The 18,590-nt window shown below is 33.5% G+C and overlaps 2 protein-coding genes across 2 annotated transcripts; both read left to right on the top strand.

The window, feature by feature from the left end:
- The first annotated feature begins 7,364 nt into the window (after positions 1-7,364).
- On the top strand, positions 7,365-9,904 carry LOC142643368 (putative indole-3-acetic acid-amido synthetase GH3.1). The gene is made up of 3 exons (XM_075817971.1): positions 7,365-7,889; positions 8,034-8,135; positions 8,263-9,904. Exons 1-3 carry the CDS (start codon positions 7,570-7,572, stop codon positions 9,638-9,640), a joined length of 1,800 nt encoding a protein of 599 aa, XP_075674086.1. The 5' UTR covers positions 7,365-7,569; the 3' UTR covers positions 9,641-9,904.
- Positions 9,905-13,697: 3,793 nt separating this feature from the next.
- LOC142644263 (uncharacterized) lies at positions 13,698-14,285 on the top strand. Its single transcript, XM_075818912.1, has one exon. It carries the CDS (start codon positions 13,698-13,700, stop codon positions 14,283-14,285), a length of 588 nt encoding a protein of 195 aa, XP_075675027.1.
- Positions 14,286-18,590: the final 4,305 nt, after the last annotated feature.

The following is an 18,590-nucleotide window of genomic DNA, read 5'->3' as shown; positions in this document are numbered from 1 at the left end:
GGATATTACCTATACATTTAGATATATAGGATGAGAGGTCCCATTCCATATCCATTTTTGAACAAACAATAACAAAGAGAGAGAAAAGCTTTTTACATGTCCCTTGCTTTTTTGCTTAGAATAATTGAGTAGTCAAGGTCTCTGAAGCTAAATTTTTCCATAAAAACCTAACCATGGAAGGAAAATCAATAAGAGGGAAAGTATACTGCTCTTTCCCTTACACTCAAAACTCTTCCATCTCAGTTTGACTATTGACAACTCAAGCTAAGAAATTTTCGAAGAACTCCAAATTTTGACAATTACAACTCTTTGATACCAGCAAGTAATCATATATATGCCGTGGCTGTTGGTACACGCCATCACAATTTCTATATGAATTATATATGTATGCCAAAAGTGAGGTTAAGGTGTACAAAAATTAGTTATATAGGTGTGAATTTTTGGAGCTTGTCATCCAGCAACTTTTAGTTTGAGACTTTGAGTTCATATTTTTATATTGAGAAAACGAGTGTTCTAAAGATATTAGTTTATGGACTATTTTTTAAAAAATTTAATGGAAAAAAGAAAAAGTAAATGAAATTTTTGACAATTTTTTATGTTTTTCTTGAAAGTAGTATTAACACTTTTCTAAAATGTTCATTTAACTGCCCTAAGAGTATTCGTTAATCGAACATTTTAAAATATTTTTAGTTTGAGACTTTGAGTTCATATTTCTAAATATTTTTTTGTAGTTTTTGTTAAGCACTCTTCCACAATTTCGTGAAGCATTGTTCATGCAGCTACAGTTTATATGAATGGGTCAATATTCATTTTGTTTTTATGTATGCAAGTTTCAAGAATAGGTCATCCAACTAAACCAAAATTTTTAAAAATTATATGTAGCAATGTGATTGGATAAATTATAGTATATAAGCATTGCAATGTGAGGAAAGAAATTCAAAAAATGCACGGTGACTTGAAGAGCATCAACTCTTTATATATATATAAAGGTGAACATCAAGGATAATATTATGTCGGTTGGCTGCAGAATTTTTTTTATATTATATGTTTTAGCTTCCAATTATTTTACTAATATATGATAGTGACGGTTAATAACAGTCTTCTAGTCTTAGTTACAGTTGTTTTGCTCATTAATTAAGAATACTTATACTCGTTATTTTAATGCTTAAAATAATTATTTATTTAAAGAATGCCTTTATGAAACAACCAATGGATCATTTGTACAAGCTTACATTCCGGCCGACCTGGGTTATAAAATTGTGAAGAGGCACCCCACCAAACAGGGTACATAAAATTATTTTAAGTACAAGGATTATTTCATAAATACAAGCACCTTTAAGGATTGCAAGTTGAGTTCATTACGTTTTTAAAATATGACCCTTGAGCTTGGACAATAAGCCACAAACTTCTAGAAATTCAAATAATAAGCACTAAAGGCCTTTGATAACCCGGACTGGTAATAAATTATTAATTGTTCAAAAAGTTTAAATTCTACTTAATCATAATTCTAACATTCTCACATATTTATCTAAACTCCACCTTTATAAGTGGGACTTAATGAGTTAAATTTTTAATGTATCTTTAATAAGAGGTAGATCGGACATAAGATTCAAACTCATAACCACTTACTTTAATATTAAGATAAAAAACTGATTGTCATAAAATATTAAGTTGTTAATACATAGTAAATTTAATTGTATAATTATAATTCTAGTCATCAGGGGAAAAAAAAAACGTATTTGTTGCTATAAAATTCATAATGTGATACTCTTCAAAGGTATGATAACATAGGTATAGATTAGAAAACTAAATGGCACGAAACATACGTATATGGATCGTCTAATAAATAATAATATTTTATTTGGTTAGTTCAACTTAATCGATATATAATCATAGATAAAGAAAAAAACATAAAGACTTGACTATATTTAAGTATACTCAGAGTTAAGAATAGATATTAGAACTATATTCTCTCCTCAGCATATATTTGTTTCTAATATTTTTTTTTTTTTGAGGAACATTTGTTTCTAATATATATATATAAACGAATACTTTGACTATGCATTCAAGCTTAGAGTTGTTTTTTTTTTTTCCTTTTAATTTTTCTATATAATAATTCCATGGTTACAAGCTCAAATCGAGATTATTTACCCAGTAATTTTCCACTTTTTTTTTTCAAAAAATGATTTTTGAGTGAAAAAAAAAAATTGAAGTAAAAATAAGTATTCGCTAGCCTATCTCAATAAAGGCCTTTTAGATTAGTTTTTTTAACAAATTAATTTTTATATTGAATTGAGTTAATGAATGTCTAATATTAAGGTATAATTTATATTAAGGTATAAGTTAAGGTGCATTTTAATACTTTTTAAAATAATTTTAATTTTATAAAACAAAATTCAAATTATACACAACTATTAAGAAAGTGCACACAACAACTTTGAATTTATGTGCACCCTCCAGTGAAATAATGAAAAGTAATCTTTTTTTTTTTTTTTGAGGAAATAATGAAAGGAGTATCTATTTATAAACAAAGTGCATTAATAATTAAACTCATAATTTAATATTTAATACAAAAAAAATTGTATATACTTATTTGGATGTAATTAAGGCGTGCAATTTATCTAAAAATAAAATAAAATAAAGGAAATGTTAACAAGTATCGCATGGTGTCTGTTAAGATTTCCCAAATTGGGTCCTACTTAATAAAAATGACAAAAAATTATTAAATGAATTGTCAAAAAATAAAATAAAAATTGCTAAAAAATTATCAAAAAACTGCAAAAAGTCAAAAAAATGCTGCAAAAAACTACAAAAGGTTATTGTTAAATGCATCTTACGGTACCCGTTAACACAACCCTAAATAAATAAGGAGTGCATTTTTCAAAACGTTACAATAAATAAGGTTTCATTAAAGTAAAACTTTCCTAAATAGAACCTATAAAGAAGGACATGAAGAATTAAATAATGAATATTCAAGCATTAATTGTGATACACATTTTAGTGTTTTTTTTTTATTTTTTTATACAAGATAGAATTTTTACTCTAATTTAATTTAAGTGTATATATGTGTAAAGCTCTCTCCTGAAAATTTGAACCCCGACCCTTACTCCCCCATACCCTACAAGTATTTATATTTATAAAGTAACCACTACACCAAAGGGAGCCGTGGTCACATTTTAGTATTTTATTACTAAAGAAATGGCTGGAAAGCACATTTGTCAATGATTCTCTCCCACATATATACACACAAATTTAAAGTTTTAGGTGTACAATATAACTTTAAAAAAAAAATCATTTAATAGAGTATTGAATGCAACTTAACTCTGCCTAAAGACATTTATTAACAACAAATAATTTATAATATTAAATAATGAGTAATGCTACTTATAGAATACTATTTTACAACACTATTTTACAATATTTATACAAACTGCTGATGTAACTTTAGTATTTTTCAAATAGTTATTGTACGTAAAAATATGGGCCTATATTAAAACTGGTAAGAATTTGTCATATCAGCAGTTTGTAAAAATATTGTAAAATAATTTATGTCTATAGCATTACTCAAAAATAATAATTAAATTTACTATAGATTTTATTAAAAAAAAAAAATTACAAACTGATGCAGCAATAATGTAATTGGTGCCATCTAAACAACACAATAAATAAACGTTTGAATTTCTTTTTTTGTGATTAGCGACGCGTGTAAGGATTATGTGGTAAAATTTATAGTATCATTAGCATAACTGCAGTCTACAGTTATGAAATCAAACTTCTTAAAGAAATTTCAAATTTTTTTTTTTGGTAAGAAGAAATTTCATTTAACGCATTGAGAAGCCAATGCACACTGTTAATGACTTTTTAACTTACACTTTCATTTATTTGGTAAGTTAATAACCACTTTTGAAGAAAAAAAATTTAAGAAAAAATTCATTTAAAATAGAATATTAAATGCATTTTAACTCTACTTAAAGAAATTTATTAATAAAGTAATTAAAAACTCCAGCTTCTTCACGTAGTGTCATTTAATTCACTGAAAAGTCAATAAATGGTACTTAAATAACTTTTCAAAGTAGACTTTCTTTTATTTCGAGAGGAGAAATGATATGTCCACAATATTTTTACAACATTTTTACAATAAATTTTAAGTGGCAGGATGTTACTGGTTGTTATTATTGGGGCAAAAAAGTAATTTTAGTGTTAGGTTTAAATTTGAACCAATAACAACTAACCACCTATGATTTGTTGTAAAAATGTTGTAAAAATGTTGTGGACATAGCACCTCTCATTTGGAGAGCCCATAACCTTTTTTCACCTTTTTAAAACTTATAAATAGTAGTATTTATATTTAATGAACAATGTTATAAATGATGTTCCCTTGAAATTTATATTTACTAAAACATGATTGAGTGAATTAAAAGGACTAAGCAAAGACAATGTTATGAATGAGTGTTCCCTTGGTAATTCAGATTTTCTAAACGGAACTGAGTAAATTAGAAGGGACTAAGTCTAAGTTTGTCTTCCTAATAAAAGGAAATTCAACCACTTTAATTCGTGCAAGTGATCCAATGAACCATTGACAAGTTTTGTGTTAGAAAAAAGATGCATTGCATTTCATAAATAAGTATTAAATGCTCTCCTTTCCTTTTTATTCAATAGAAGAGTTAATGAAACATTATTTAATACTCCTTTCATCTTAATTTGTTTGTCCTTTATTTGGAGAGCCCATAACCTTTTTTCACCTTTTTAAAACTTATAAATAGTAGTATTTTATATTTAATGAACAATGTTATAAATGATGTTCCCTTGAAATTTAGATTTACTAAAACATGATTGAGTGAATTAAAAGGACTAAGCAAAGACAATGTTATGAATGAGTGTTCCCTTGGTAATTCAGATTTTCTAAAACGGGACTGCGTAAATTAGAAGGGACTAAGTATAAGTTTGTCTTCCTAATAAAAGGAAATTCAACCACTTTAATTTGTGCAAGTGCTTCAATTAACCATTGACAAGTTTTGTGTTAGAAAAAAGATGCATTGCATTTCATAAATAAGTATTAAATGCTCTCCTTTCCTTTTTATTCATTAGAAGAGTTTATGAAACATTATTTAATACTCATTTTGTCTTAATTTATTTGTCCTGTTTGAGAAATCAAATTTTTTAAGAGAACATTATTTATTGTCTTGTTTATCTTATATAAATGTATAAGTTTACAAAACTACTCTTAAATAAATTTATCAACTTTTTAAAAAAAATTAAAAATAGTTATTCTTAATGAGGCAACAAAAAGGTGCCACAATTAAATTGATTATTTAAAAATATTAGTTAGTTTTCTTTTCAAATAGTTTTGAAAATAAAGTAGGAGTATAATAGGAACATTAGTAAACTATTCCCTCTGTCCCAATATGTTTGTTCTGTTTGAAAAGTCAAATTTTTTAAGAGAACATCATTTATTGTCTTGTCTATCTTATAAAAATATATAAGTTTACAAAGCTACCTTTAAATAAATTTATCAATTTTTTTTTAAAAAAAGCTATTCTTAATGAGGCAACTAAAAAGGTGCTCCAATTAGATTGATTTTTTAAATATTTGTTAGTTTTGTTTTCAAATAGTTTTGAAAATAAAATAGGGGTATAATAGGAACATTAGTAAATTAATTAATTTTAATTTTAAAAACAGGAGAATATTTTGGGACATCCCAAAATGGAATAGAGGATAAACAAACTGGGACAGAGGTAGTACATTATATTCCAAACAAAAGGTATAAAACTCCAAAGATGCCCTATTTAATTTAAACTGAATTAAATGAAATTAATAAACAAAACGTATAAAACTCCAAAGATACCCTATTTAATTTAAACTTATCCAAATGAAATTAATAAACAAAAGGTATAAAACTCCAAAGATACCCTATTTAATTTAAACTTATTTAAATGAAATTAATAAACAAAAGGTCTAAAAATCCAAAGATACCCTATTTAATTTAAACTTAATTAAATGAAATTAATAAACAAGAGTATTGACTTTCAAAAATGAGATTTGTTAAGGGATATACTAAGAGCATTTGTTAGTGAACCATTTTGAAAAAAAACAATTAATATTTTGACGGCTTTTTCTATTTCCTCTAAAAATGATGTCAAAACTTTTTAAAAAAGATTTGTTAACAATTTCCCAAGAGCACCTATTAACACATACCCTTCAAATAATAATAAAAAATGTTTAAAAAGATAGTAATGTTGAATGAATATATTGTGTCTTTGTATCAAATAAGGATGAATTGTAAGTGGAGAAACTATTGGTACAATCCATCTTTACGTGAAAGAAGGTTATAAATCTATGGGATACACTAAATAATTTTATCCTAAAATGGTATAGAGATTACCAATGGAGGAAGTACTCCTTAACTAATGTTCTTAATACATTGCCTAAGATCATTGTTTCTAAACCTTTATTGTAGGAATGGTCATAGTAGTGCTATAACTCTATAGTGTTTTTCTTCTTTAATCAATTAACACCCCCCCCCCCCCCAAAAAAATCTGTATGTTAGGACTTCGAATTACTTATTGAATAAATGTTAACAAAACACAACTTTTACTTTTGTACACATATTATTCTTTCCTTTTTTTTATTTTATTTGGTTGATCATGACTATTATCCAAACTTCACTCACTTTAATTGGGTTAAGGCACTTTATTTTTTTCATTATAGGATTGGGCTAAGGCACTTTAGCACCCACTTTTTACTACATGTTTTATCTTTGATCTTTCCAAGCATGGAATATTACATGGTCTTCCCAAAAAGTCTATAAGCAAGGCAAAAACAAAAACGAAAAACAAGAAAAACAAAAGGGTTTGTACAATAGGAATCAACTGTTCAACTGGTTATAGGCATCTGTCTCACGTGAAAATGGCCGTAAGAATAGTACCTGTTTCCTAGACCCTCACCCTATCGCTATCCATGACCAACAGTTTTACCAGAATGCAGCCTTATTGTTTGGTGACGCGTTATTATCTTCCAAAAAACAAAACACACAGCAAAATAATAAATAAATCTCTACCCTTTTGCTCCGCTGACATGGCGGTCACCTAACCCCACATGCCCGCCTTATTTTTGGCCATCTCTACGTGTTGTGGGCCCCTACCTTGTCCCCATTCTCCCCTACACTCACCGGGGCCAAAATTGTATTACTCGTTTTTCACTTTCCACGACCCCTCTCTCACTCTAAAAGCCTCCCTTTTGTCTCTCACCACAGTGGACCCCACCCATTACATGTCATGTGACGTGTCACTCTCTTCAAAATACACTTTCATTTCATGTCCTCTCAGCTCAGCTATATATAGGCGCAGCCCCATTACTCCAATCTCGCCACACCCACATTCAGCAACAACAAAACCACACCCAGCCCCAGGCAGTCTTTACATTAGACTTTAGAGTCCTCACTCCAATCCAACACAGACAAAAAAAAAGAAGAAAAACCCATCATCTTCATCTCAAACACAAACACAGTTTTTCTAAAAACTTCTCATATTTTAATTTCTAAAGTCCCAAAACCAAAACCAAAACCAAAAAATGGCTGTTGGTTCTGCTATTTCATCCCCTCTTGGCCCTGCGTCTTGTGACAAAGACGCCAAGGCTCTCCAATTCGTTGAAGAGACCACTAGAAACGCCGATTTGGTTCAAGAGAGAGTCTTGGCTGAAATCTTGGCCAGAAATGCCAACACTGAGTACCTCAAAAGGTTCAACCTCAACGGTGCCACAGACCGTGACTCTTTCAAATCCAAGCTACCCATGATTACCTACGAGGATCTTCAGCCTGAAATCCAACGTATTGCTAATGGAGACCGCTCTCCTATTCTCTCTGCTCACCCCATCTCTGAGTTCCTCACCAGGTAAATATATATATATATATATATATATATATATTTATATTAATAAAACCCATCATTGTATTTGATTAAAAAGCTCTAAGCAAAAAAATTAAAACTTGGACTCAAATTTATGTGCTTTTTTTCCTTGGAATTTTTTTTTTACAGTTCTGGGACTTCAGCTGGGGAAAGAAAACTCATGCCAACAATTCAGGAAGAGTTGGATCGTCGCCAGCTACTGTACAGCCTTCTCATGCCAGTGATGAACCTGTAAGTAAAAAATGAAATTCAAATTAGATAATAACACTATTAAGACGAGTTAATTTATTATGAGTATTATTTAATTAATTATTAGTATATTAATGTTCTTCTTTTGTGTTTTTTTGGATTGTGACAGTTATGTGCCGGGTTTGGACAAAGGAAAAGGCTTGTACTTCTTGTTTGTGAAGTCCGAAACCAAGACTCCGGGTGGGCTATTGGCCCGACCCGTTCTGACCAGCTACTACAAGAGTGAGCACTTCAAGACCCGACCCTATGACCCGTACAATGTCTACACAAGCCCCAATGAGGCAATCCTATGCCCGGATTCATTCCAAAGCATGTACACCCAAATGCTATGTGGCCTTATCCAACGCAACCAAGTCCTCCGCCTCGGCGCCGTCTTCGCCTCGGGTCTCCTCCGTGCCATCCGCTTTCTCCAACTCAATTGGACCCAACTCGTCCACGACCTCAAAACTGGGACCCTCAACCCGAGAATTACCGACCCGGTTCTAAAAGAAACCATGACCCGTATCCTGAAACCCGACCCAGAAATGTCCAATTTTATTAGCAGGGAGTGCTCAAAGGAAGATTGGGAGGGAATTTTAACTAGAATTTGGCCCAACACAAAGTACTTGGATGTGATTGTTACTGGAGCTATGGCACAGTATATTCCAACGTTGGATTACTACAGTGGTGGATTGCCACTCGCTTGTACTATGTATGCGTCCTCGGAGTGTTACTTTGGTCTGAACCTAAACCCCATGTGTAAGCCTTCGGAAGTGTCTTATACCATAATGCCAAACATGGCCTACTTCGAGTTTCTGCCTCACGATCCTAACTCGGCCGGGTGCACAACTCGTGACTCACCTCCAAAACTTGTTGACCTTGTTGATGTAGAAGTTGGGAAAGAGTATGAGCTTGTGATCACTACCTACGCAGGACTTTGCAGGTACCGAGTTGGTGACATCCTCCGAGTCACCGGGTTCCACAACTCGGCCCCACAGTTCCACTTCGTGAGGAGGAAGAACGTGTTGTTGAGTATTGACTCAGACAAGACTGACGAGGCCGAGTTACAGAAAGCCGTGGAGAACGCGTTGCAGCTGTTGAAAGAGTTCAACACCAGTGTCGTTGAGTACACGAGTTACGCTGATACGAAGACGATTCCTGGTCACTACGTGATATATTGGGAGCTTTTGGTTAAAGACTCGGCTAACTCGCCAAGTGAGGAAGTACTAAGTCGGTGCTGTTTGGCGATGGAGGAATCGCTTAACTCAGTGTACAGACAAGGCCGAGTTGCTGACAACTCAATTGGACCGCTTGAGATACGTGTGGTCAAAAACGGTACGTTTGAGGAGTTAATGGATTATGCAATTTCAAGAGGGGCCTCTATCAACCAGTATAAGGTGCCGAGGTGTGTGAATTTTACACCCATAATGGAGCTTTTGGATTCTAGGGTTATCTCAACACATTTTAGTCCGGCCTTGCCACGTTGGACTCCCGAAAGAAAACGCTAAAACCGACCCAATTCGACTCAACCCAACCCAACCCAACCCGAATACAAGTCAATGAGATGCTCATAAAAGTAGATTCTACTTGTGTTATTTCTTATAGTTAATTATTTAGTTCTTTCTTTTCTTTTCTTTTTTGGGTCTGTTGCATAATGAATAGGTTCTGTGGAAAGTTGAAAAGGAAAAGTGAATGTGGGATTAGGATGTTTCAGGGGTCAGTTTTTGTATTATGGTTCAATTAACTTATGGAAAGGATGTTACATTTGAAAAGTTTTTTGTCTAGTGACTTGTTTCTTTCATGCATTTTTGATGGAAAGGACTTTCTTTATGTCCTTTGTAGATTAGGTATTACAACACAATCATCCAAAAAAAAAAAAATTTAAGGTGCCGACTCAACCCATCATAACTCCTCTTAAATTTGGTTATTGGTTCAAGGCAAAGCAATAATTTGATTTTTATATAAAAAGATTCAAAGAAATATGATACCCATTTCCTTATCGTTTAATTTTTTACTTATTTTTCTGAAAATAAATAAAAGTAATTTCACCTTTGAAAAAAATTTCTCGTGAAGCTAATATTGTATTCCTCAAAGGTTATGTTAAATCAATCAATTTATTTTTACCACTAATGTTTAAGTTAAAGGTGGATGGTATGAGTCCTACCAGCAGTGAATTGCATTGGATTTGTATTTGTGTTCAATTTTATTAATCTTTCTTTTAAACTTAGTTAAAATATTTCCTACTTGCACAAAATTAATTGTTTGAACTGTGCATATAACCTTTTTTACTATTTACCTCTGATTTTGAAACTAAAACATAAATATCATAAACTGTAATTGACAAAAAAAAGTGTTGAATCAGTTTTGCGTAGACAATAATGGGCTCAAAAATTTATTGAAATGCCATTTGTTCTCAAAAGCTCAAGATAATGACAACATTTATGAAAGTCAAGGCGAAATGATTTTGATGTCTTTTTCTTTTTTTTCTTTTTTTTCTTGCCAGTCTTTTTAAAGTTTTGAGATAATTTGGTATCTAGCATGTGATCAACAGCTCACCGACGGTCTTTGCAATTTCTTGATGTTGATATTTTGACATAGCAACAATATAGCATCATATTAATTTCACTGGTTTGGAATTTTCTGTGAATATCACAATTTGTCTCTACATACACTGTTATGGTACCATGTGCAAAACACAAACAAATTGAATGGTCTTCAATGCTGTCCAAGATATTTGAGATCCTCAAGGTAAAATGCAAAATTTTTTCTTTAAGTTTCGCTAAAATTCGTTTCGACTAATTTTCTAAGTTTCAAGTTTAATCAATCAAGATATTTACGTTAACTTCTGTTAAATTATTATTTTTTTAATAATTAAATTTGAAAAATATTTTTCAATCATTTACTAGATTTTTAAATTTTTTTAAAATTTAAAGAAAAAAATTAGATAATTAACTACTTAATAGAAGCTGATAAATATGCTTAATTGAATAAACTTAAAATATGAAGGATTGAAATGAATAAAAGTAAAATTAGAAGATTAAAATGAATTATGGTGAAACATAGAAGATAAGTTTGTATTTTAGCCTAATTTTTACCGTCATAAGCATGATACATAAGTGTCAATTTCACAAAAGGAGTTCCACACGTATCCATTTATCTAGCAGTTGATCAAAGATTTCTTTTCTTTCTTATTATTATTATTTTTTGGTTTGATTAGGTATTTTTGTTTGTTTCTTTCTACATTTTCTTAAGAAAGAAAAACTCTTGTATGGATTTGATGGATATCCAAAAATTAAGAAATCTTTTCAAGACTAGATCAGGCCGGTCCAAGCGTTTTGGAGGCTTAAGGCGAAATCTTCAAATGGGGCCTTTATATTATCACTTAAATAATATTTAACTAGCATTTTATATAATAATTTTTTTTAAATCCGTTATTTTTACTTTTTAATATGATTTTTTTGTTGAGAAAATGCTAAAGTTATAACAAATTTTACTACAAACTGGTGTTGTAATGAATGTAATCAATGACATGAGGCTTACAAAAAACTAGAAATATTATAAAATTTACAACATGAGAATTACAAAGAAATATCACCAATCACAAATATTTATTCAAAAACGCATTCAATAGTTTGTTGAAATCCACCTATCATATTCATTGTCACATCAAATTATAAAAGTTATGGAGACCATAACGCACCTTTGGTGCAATGATCACTCCACAAGTATAAGTTCTTATGAAGTGTGGAGGGGGGCAATGGCCGAGATTTAAGTCTTTAGAAGAGAGTTTCGCACACATATACACTTTAGATTAGGTTAGAGTAAAATTTTTATCTTGTATAAAAATAATTAAATAAATAAAATTTATATAGTAATATTTATAGTATTTTTAACATTTTCCTATTTGAATTACTTGTGATTAGTAACACGTCTATTTGTAAGACTTATTTATTTAACTTTGTCTTATCTCTATCTTTTGTATTACTTAATTCTTTGAACCTTCTTAATAGTGAAAAAAATTGTAAACTAAAATGTTTTAATAGCTCTCAAAAATATTTATATATAAAAAATAAAAAAAATTTGCTCCCAAATTTGGGGACTTCTCTAGTAAAGGGCCTACGCAATGGCCTAATTGGCTTAAGCCTAGGACCGGCCCTGGACTAGATCATGAATAATAGAATACCATAGCCTCACATTATAACTTGGCTTCTTCTTGTTGTACTCTTACAACGTAATTGTGATTATTAAATATAAATAAACCATATTTATTGCCTAAGGTTAACGATTTTTTTTTGTCGTGGAAGTCAAGGGTTTCTTTCTCTCTTCTTTTTTTTTTTTTTTTTCCTTTATTTTTTCTTGAAAGTTTAGGATCCTAGGCCTATATAATTAATTTGATAGCGTGACCCAATTGCTTAGTGATTCATACAACACAACAGTTGATGGAGACACTTCGATGCAAACCAAAGTCCTCTTCGACAATCCTGATAAAAATTTACAGGAACACATTATTATTATTTATCGAGATTGTCTCCCTAGTGACGTGCATGGAGAGAGTTAAAAGTTTCTTCTACTTGTTTTAGTTGGTGAATCTGTGCGAATGAAATTATGAAATACACAGTACACACAGACGAAAAAGACACATTGAATGAAAATTTTAATGTGTCTGATAATTAGTACTATAGTAAATAATTCCATCATATATATTCCAACCAAAGAAGACACAAAAGCTGTCACTACTCAATTGTACTAGTTCGTTATTCCAATTATATAACCCCATCACAGACCAATAAAAGGATTCAATAATTGTCCAATTAATTGAAACTGTTGCACTTTGCTTTTGAAAAATCATGAAGTAAGTTTCCTGTATTTATAAATTTTGCAGTCCTGTACTAAAAAGCCAAGCAGACCATACTGTCAAGGGCTCAAGAACCAACTCATTGTCTGGGACGAAAGACAGTACTTGCCACACCATTTAGCAACACATGAGATGAGAATTTTGAAGATTTGTTCAAATCCATAAATCAATCAAAGTCCCAATCCATTCGTAGATTTCATCAATGAAAAACAATTGTCATTCCATACATTAACATAATCCGAATTCATCTAAGGTTAAATTGCTAATTTGATCCTCCAACTATGGGACAAAGTTCAATGTAATCACTCAACTATTAATTGTATCGATTTAGTCCCTCAACTAATAATTGTGACAATTTAATCTCTCAACTTTTAAATTAAGTCAATTTCATCTCTCAACTAAGGTGGCGCATGATTCCTAAAAAAAAAAAAAAAAACTTAAGGTGGCCCAAACTCAAAACCAATTTTTCCATCGGTGGAGGTTGAAGCTTAGTCCCACCGAATACAATCAATGCATTAAGCTGGAATTGTCAAGGGTTTGGGAACCAACATGCAGTGAGTGTCCTCACTCATTTGGTGAGAGAAAAAGCTCCCAAGATTGTGTTCCTCACAGAGACTAAACAAATGGTCAATGAGATGCGGAAAATAAAGGATGAATTGAATTTTCAAGGACTTGTTGTACCATGTGATGGAAGTTAGGGTGGCTTGGCAATGCTTTGGAAAGAAGAAGGTAACCTACATATCCAAACATACTCGCCACACCACATCGATGCAATTATCCTTACTGACCCAGGTGTACCATGGCAGATCACTGGTTTTTATGGGTATTCCAAAGAATGTCATAAACATGAATCTTGGACCTTGCTGCACCATCTTCACTCACAGTTGTTTCTTCCATGGATGTGTATAGGCAAATATAATGAAATTTTATCGTCCGAAGAAAAACAGGGGCTAATTTTGAAGGCATATGCTCCCATGATAGCTTTTCGGAGTACTCTTCTTCACTGTGGTCTGATTGATGTGAGATTTCATGAGAACATCTTCATAAGGAATAATGGGAGGCCTGGTGACGCCTTCATTCAAGAAAGGATTGATAGGGCCTATGCAAATGGGGCTTGGAGAGAATTGTTTCTTAGAAGTTGGGTTGTACACCTCTCAGCCTCCTATTCAAATCACATTCCAATCTTACTAGTTATCCACATGGCTAGAGAAATGGGCAGGAGAAAAGTAATTCCCCATAGATTTGAGGAGAAGTGGGCATCCCACCTGAAGTGTGGGTCTATAATTGAGGATGCATGAAGACACACAATAGTCCAAGGTAACTCGATGTTTTGCTTATTCGAGAAAATAAAAAACACTCAATTGGCTTTGGTGAATTGGGGTAAGGTGACTTTTGGCAACACTAAAGTCCAATTGAAGAAAAAAACATTGAGTACTAGCTAGAGGAGTTAACTTGAATGAATGATCCAACGCTTTTGGATAGTATCAGCGAAACGAAGGCCGAAATTAATAGAATGTTGCAGCATGAGGAGTTGACATGGAGACAGAGATCTAGGGCTATATGGCTACCTGCGGGTGATAAAAACACAAAGTATTTCCATCAAAGAGCGAGTCAAAGAAGATGCAAAAATAAGATTTTGGGGCTGTTCAATGAGGTGGGAGTATGGTGTACAGATGAGAGGCAGATTGCAGAGGTAGCCAAAGGTTATTTTCAAAGCTTGTTCACATCAACCCAACCTAGTGATGTTGGCATAGGCATGGTCCTTGAATCGATTGATCAATGTGTCACAACAGAGATGAACAGAGCACTGTTACAACCATACACAACTGATGAGGTATGTCGAGCTCTATTCCATATGCACCCCTCAAAAGCCCAGGCCCCAGATGGTTTGTCTCCTTTCTTTTTTCAAAAATATTGGAATGTTTTTGGTTTTGATGTTACTACAGCTATTCCTTTAGTCCTTAATTCGGGTCACTTACTTCAAAAATTGAACTACACTCACATTGTCTTGGTGCTGAAGAAAAATGATCCTCAATACATAAGTGAGTTTCGGCCAATTAGTTTGGGGAATGTGGTATCTCGCCTCTTTTCAAAGGTTCTAGCCAACCGTTTGAAGCTAATTTTGTCAAGAGTTATTTCAGATGCTCAAAGTGCTTTTGTCTCGGAAAGACTAATCACTGATAATACCACAGTAGCTTTTGAAGTGCTACACATGATGCGAAATAGAAGACGGGAGAAAGATGGTCAAATGGCTATAAAATTGGATATTAGCAAAGCATGTGATCGAGTGGAGTGGGGGTTCTTAAGGCAGATGATGATCAAGTTGGGATTTGATGAGAGATGGGTTGCACTCGCAATGGAGACAGTCATTATAGCCTCATATTCGATTCTTCTCAATGGTGAACCTTAGAGATTCATTAAGCCTACAAGGGGAATAAAACAAGGTGACCCACTATCACCATATTTATTCCTCATGTGTGCCGAAGGATTGTCAACCATGCTAAGAAAAGCTAAGGAGCAGAGACGGATACAGGGCATTCTATCATGTTGAGGGGGAGTTAATATTTCTCATCCACTCTTTGCAGATGATAGCTTACTATTCTGCCAAGCAAAAGTTGAGGAATGTCGGAAACTATTGAATATTTTTGACACCTATGAAGTAGCGTCGGGTCAAGCCATTAATAGAGGAAAGATGGCCTTGTTCTTTAGTAAAAATACAAGGACAGGCGTCAAGCAAGATATTCAAGCCATGCTGGGTGCACAAGTCTTCAATGATTGTGAACAGTACCTTGGTTTACCCATGGTCGTCGGTAAATTGAAGGTGAACACTTTCAAGAGGGTTAGGGAGAAAATTGCAAAGCGAGTAACAGGGTGGAAGGAAAAGTTTATATCCAAGGTAGGGAGAGAAATACTTATTAAAACGGTTGCCCAAGTGATACCAACCTATACGATGAGTATTTTAGGCTCCCTAAGTACTTATGCGATGACATTAACTCTATCTTGGCACGTTACTGGTGGGGGCAGATGCCAGATGAAAAAAAGGTTCACTGGATAAGTTGGAAAAGGCTTTGTAATCCTAAAAATCTGGGAGGGATGGGCTTCCGTGACTTACATGCTTTTTAATTTAGCCATGCTCGGTAAACAAGCAAGGAGAATGCTCCACCATACTAAACCTCTGTTCTATTGGATTTATAAGGCAAGATATTTTCCTGATAAATCATTTTTGGAAGCTGAGATTGGGCACAATTTGTCTCATGTATAGCGTAGCCTACTGGTGGCAAGGAAAGTAATCTTGGCTGGATTTAGATAGCGTGTTAGGGATGGAAAAGATATAAAGTTATTGACGCATAAGTGGCTAAATCATCCCTTGATCCTGACTGGAATGATACCTTCGGATATGTGTGTGAGGGACCTTGTCAACCAACATACAAGGCAGTGAGATCGTGGGAAAATGGTTAATCAATTTGCCCTATCTACTCGCCAAGAAATTTTGGCGATATCTCTTTCAAACATCGAAGTAGATGACAAACTATTTTGGAAGGAAAATAAAGCTTAATAATTCTCTGTAAAGTCGGCTTACTAGGTGGACCTAAGGCTTACACAACAGCCTAAGGGCGAGAACTCAAGTGCACAACAGATTGGAAAAACATTGAAGAAAATCTGGTTGATTAATGTACCCCCAAAAGTTTGAAACTTTACATGGAAAGCATGCTCAAACATTTTACCGACTAGAGATAATCTGTAGAGGAGGAAGGTGAAGGTGGATCCGAGGTGTGAATTTTGCAAACAACATCTTGAGATAGTGTGCCATGTTCCTTGGGAGTGCCCGTTTGCTTGGAATACTTAGGCTTTAGTTAAAGGGAGATTGCAGAAATGTCCAAATGAAAATTTAGATTTTTTTTTTCTTGTTGTTTAGGATGCTTCAGGATAGACTTAATCAGAAAGATATTGAGGTTTGGGCGGTTACAAATGGGCTTTTTGGAATGCTTGCAACAAGTTCTACTTTGAAAAAATTCAATTGTAGCCATAGGCCATTGCTGATGGGCCTCTAGCCTTGTTGACAAAGTACCAGAGGCTTATGGAAGCGCAAAAAAACTCTTGATGTGTCTACAATGTGACCAACTTTTGCTTTCTTTATTTTTTCTTTAATGTTCTGGCCCGAGCTTGAGCCGTACGGGTGGCTTTAGCAATTGAGGTATATATATTTTCCCTGGAATTTTGTTTCCAATGTGTTTCCTTTTGTTTCTCTTCATTGTAACTCTGATTTTTCCTTGACGAGTAATACAAGTTTCTATCTTTCATCTAAAAAAAATGGAGATTTTAAAAAAAGTATGGTTTGGAGGAAAAGATTAGGCTTATGGACCCAAAGCATAGATCTTGCTAAGTGGGCTGGGACCACTTGTAAAATCTGAGAATTCATAAGAGAAATCACATGACCCAAATCTAACTAAACTAGCTCACCATAAGATCCAAACAAAAAGAAAACTGATAGCTTACTATCTTAGGAGTACTTTAAACATCCTATAAGACTTGGTTATCAAGCCCAACATAAGAACATTGACTTCTTCTTCAACTACTATACTTACCTAGTGATGAGTCGAAAATAACATGGGATCATCATTCTATGTCAATGATGACCAAAACGAGTGTTACACCTTTATTGTGCACATTTATGATGAAAAGTAACGAATGGAGAAACGATAACAAGTAAGCTGTGTACTTTAGAGCTCCCATTGATGAGACACTAGCCATTGCCTATGAATGCTAAGATTCATTACCCATTAAGACATGAAACAACTATAAAAGGAAAGGGCAACATAATCCAAAGGTAGACACAAATACTCACCCAAAAACCACTCCAAGTCATTTTTCTTTCGGGATCAATTTCTTCCTTTATGACTTAAGCATTAGAGTGTTTTTGACAAACACCACACCGGTGTATTACACTTCTTTTCCAAGCTTTCTTACAAGTTAGCACCAGAGACATGACCAACCATAAGATCGTCCATCCAGTGAGACAAGGTCCTCAACTTGGTGATTATTCGCATTATCAGTTTGGCGTTGTCTGTGGGAAATGCTGATCATTCAAAGCCATCTTCCCTAAGTGACAAAAGAGAACTTCATAGCACAGGATGGATGCTGAACAAGTTGCACAGCAAATCCAACCCCTAACAGCCAGCTTGGAAGAAGTGACTCGCCAGAATGAAGAGCTGAGGAGAGCCGCTGAATCCCAGAATAAGGAACGACAGCGAATCATGGAAAACCAGAATGAAGAAGAGCGTTAGAGGATCGAAGGAAACCTTAATGAGGAAGGATCGGATAGCCAGGTGAACAGAAGGACGAGAACGCCAGAAGAAAACTCGTCCAGAATGGAGAGCGAGCTTCGCAACATGAGGAGGGAGATGGATGAACTCAGGAATGCGGTAAAAGATAGAGCCGTGGAGAACTTGGACACTGATCCGAAGGACAGATTCACCATTCACCACGGAAGTGTTGAACCATCCACTCCCACCAAAGTTTCATCTTCCCCAATTGGAGTCCTTTGACGGCTCAAGAGATCCCTTAGATCACATTGAGTCGTTCAAGACTTTGATGCTTTTACA

This window comes from Castanea sativa, chromosome 7 (assembly GCF_040712315.1).
Source record: "Castanea sativa cultivar Marrone di Chiusa Pesio chromosome 7, ASM4071231v1".
Taxonomy (NCBI): domain Eukaryota; kingdom Viridiplantae; phylum Streptophyta; class Magnoliopsida; order Fagales; family Fagaceae; genus Castanea; species Castanea sativa.
Note: the sequence above shows the minus strand (reverse complement) of the source record. Positions and strands in the feature narration are given on the sequence as shown.